The 808-nt window shown below is 49.9% G+C and overlaps 1 protein-coding gene across 7 annotated transcripts in view; it reads right to left on the bottom strand.

The window, feature by feature from the left end:
- The window catches only part of LOC139051281 (uncharacterized), a 211,713-nt gene extending 211,471 nt beyond the window's left edge, over positions 1 to 242 (bottom strand). For all 7 annotated transcript variants that reach the window (XM_070528283.1, XM_070528286.1, XM_070528284.1 and 4 more), the window contains exon 1: positions 85 to 242. In XM_070528283.1, coding sequence (XP_070384384.1) covers positions 85 to 96 — 12 coding nt within the window. In that variant the 5' untranslated portion in view covers positions 97 to 242. The remainder of the gene's footprint in view (positions 1 to 84) is intronic.
- Positions 243 to 808: the final 566 nt, after the last annotated feature.

Genomic DNA, 808 nt, shown 5'->3' with positions numbered 1-808 from the left:
ACTGTTCAAGCACGCAAACCCGCTCGGGGAGGCAGTAGCGCATAGAAGGTCGATTCTCGTGGAAGTCCTACTATGTTTACGTACTCCACTCACCATCGGAAGCTTCTGCGCACCGTAGGTAAACACGCACTTCGCACTTGCTAACACGCACTTCGTTTTTCGCGGGCCTGCACGAGCCAAACGTTCACCCAAAACACCACGTGGGAAACGGTTGCGGCATAGAATAAAGAACAACTGCTGCGGATGACGGCGGAATGAAAGTAATCTCGGAGCGCTGATTGGACACATGGATTGATACAACTTTAAGCACAGACCTATGGACCTAATAGATATGACATGAATAAGTCGACATTAAGGTGGATAAATTACGTGAGATTCTCCATTGAAAGAGAATAATGGATAGTGCCACTAACCATGCTCTTTTTTACAAGGCTGACGTTTTATGTCACGAGCTCCGAGATTTGTTACCCAGCACTGCTTGGTATCAAAGGCTATTAGCCCCGCGAACGAACGCGAGCGGCGCTCGCAGCGCCGCTCGCGTGACGTCAGGATACGGACTCGCGCCTGTCGTCTGCTACAGTTCGGGCGTTGTCCGGGCGCTTTCTGCGGTGTTTTCATTTGTTCGCCCTCGTTCTCTCTGCTTGTATACTTATGGTGGTCGTCTCAAATATATTTTTACGACGTCTTCCTTTGCGAACATTTATTCAAAGAGCTAATTTCTTAGACAACAATGCAGCTCTCGAAGGCAATGCTACAGTGCCAGCCGAAGCGACGCAGACCAGCCCACTGCGGGTTTTTCATGCGCGGA

The sequence above is a fragment of the Dermacentor albipictus genome, unplaced genomic scaffold (genome assembly GCF_038994185.2).
Source record: "Dermacentor albipictus isolate Rhodes 1998 colony unplaced genomic scaffold, USDA_Dalb.pri_finalv2 scaffold_11, whole genome shotgun sequence".
Taxonomy (NCBI): Eukaryota; Metazoa; Arthropoda; class Arachnida; order Ixodida; family Ixodidae; genus Dermacentor; species Dermacentor albipictus.
This window is presented reverse-complemented; position numbering and strand designations above follow the sequence as displayed.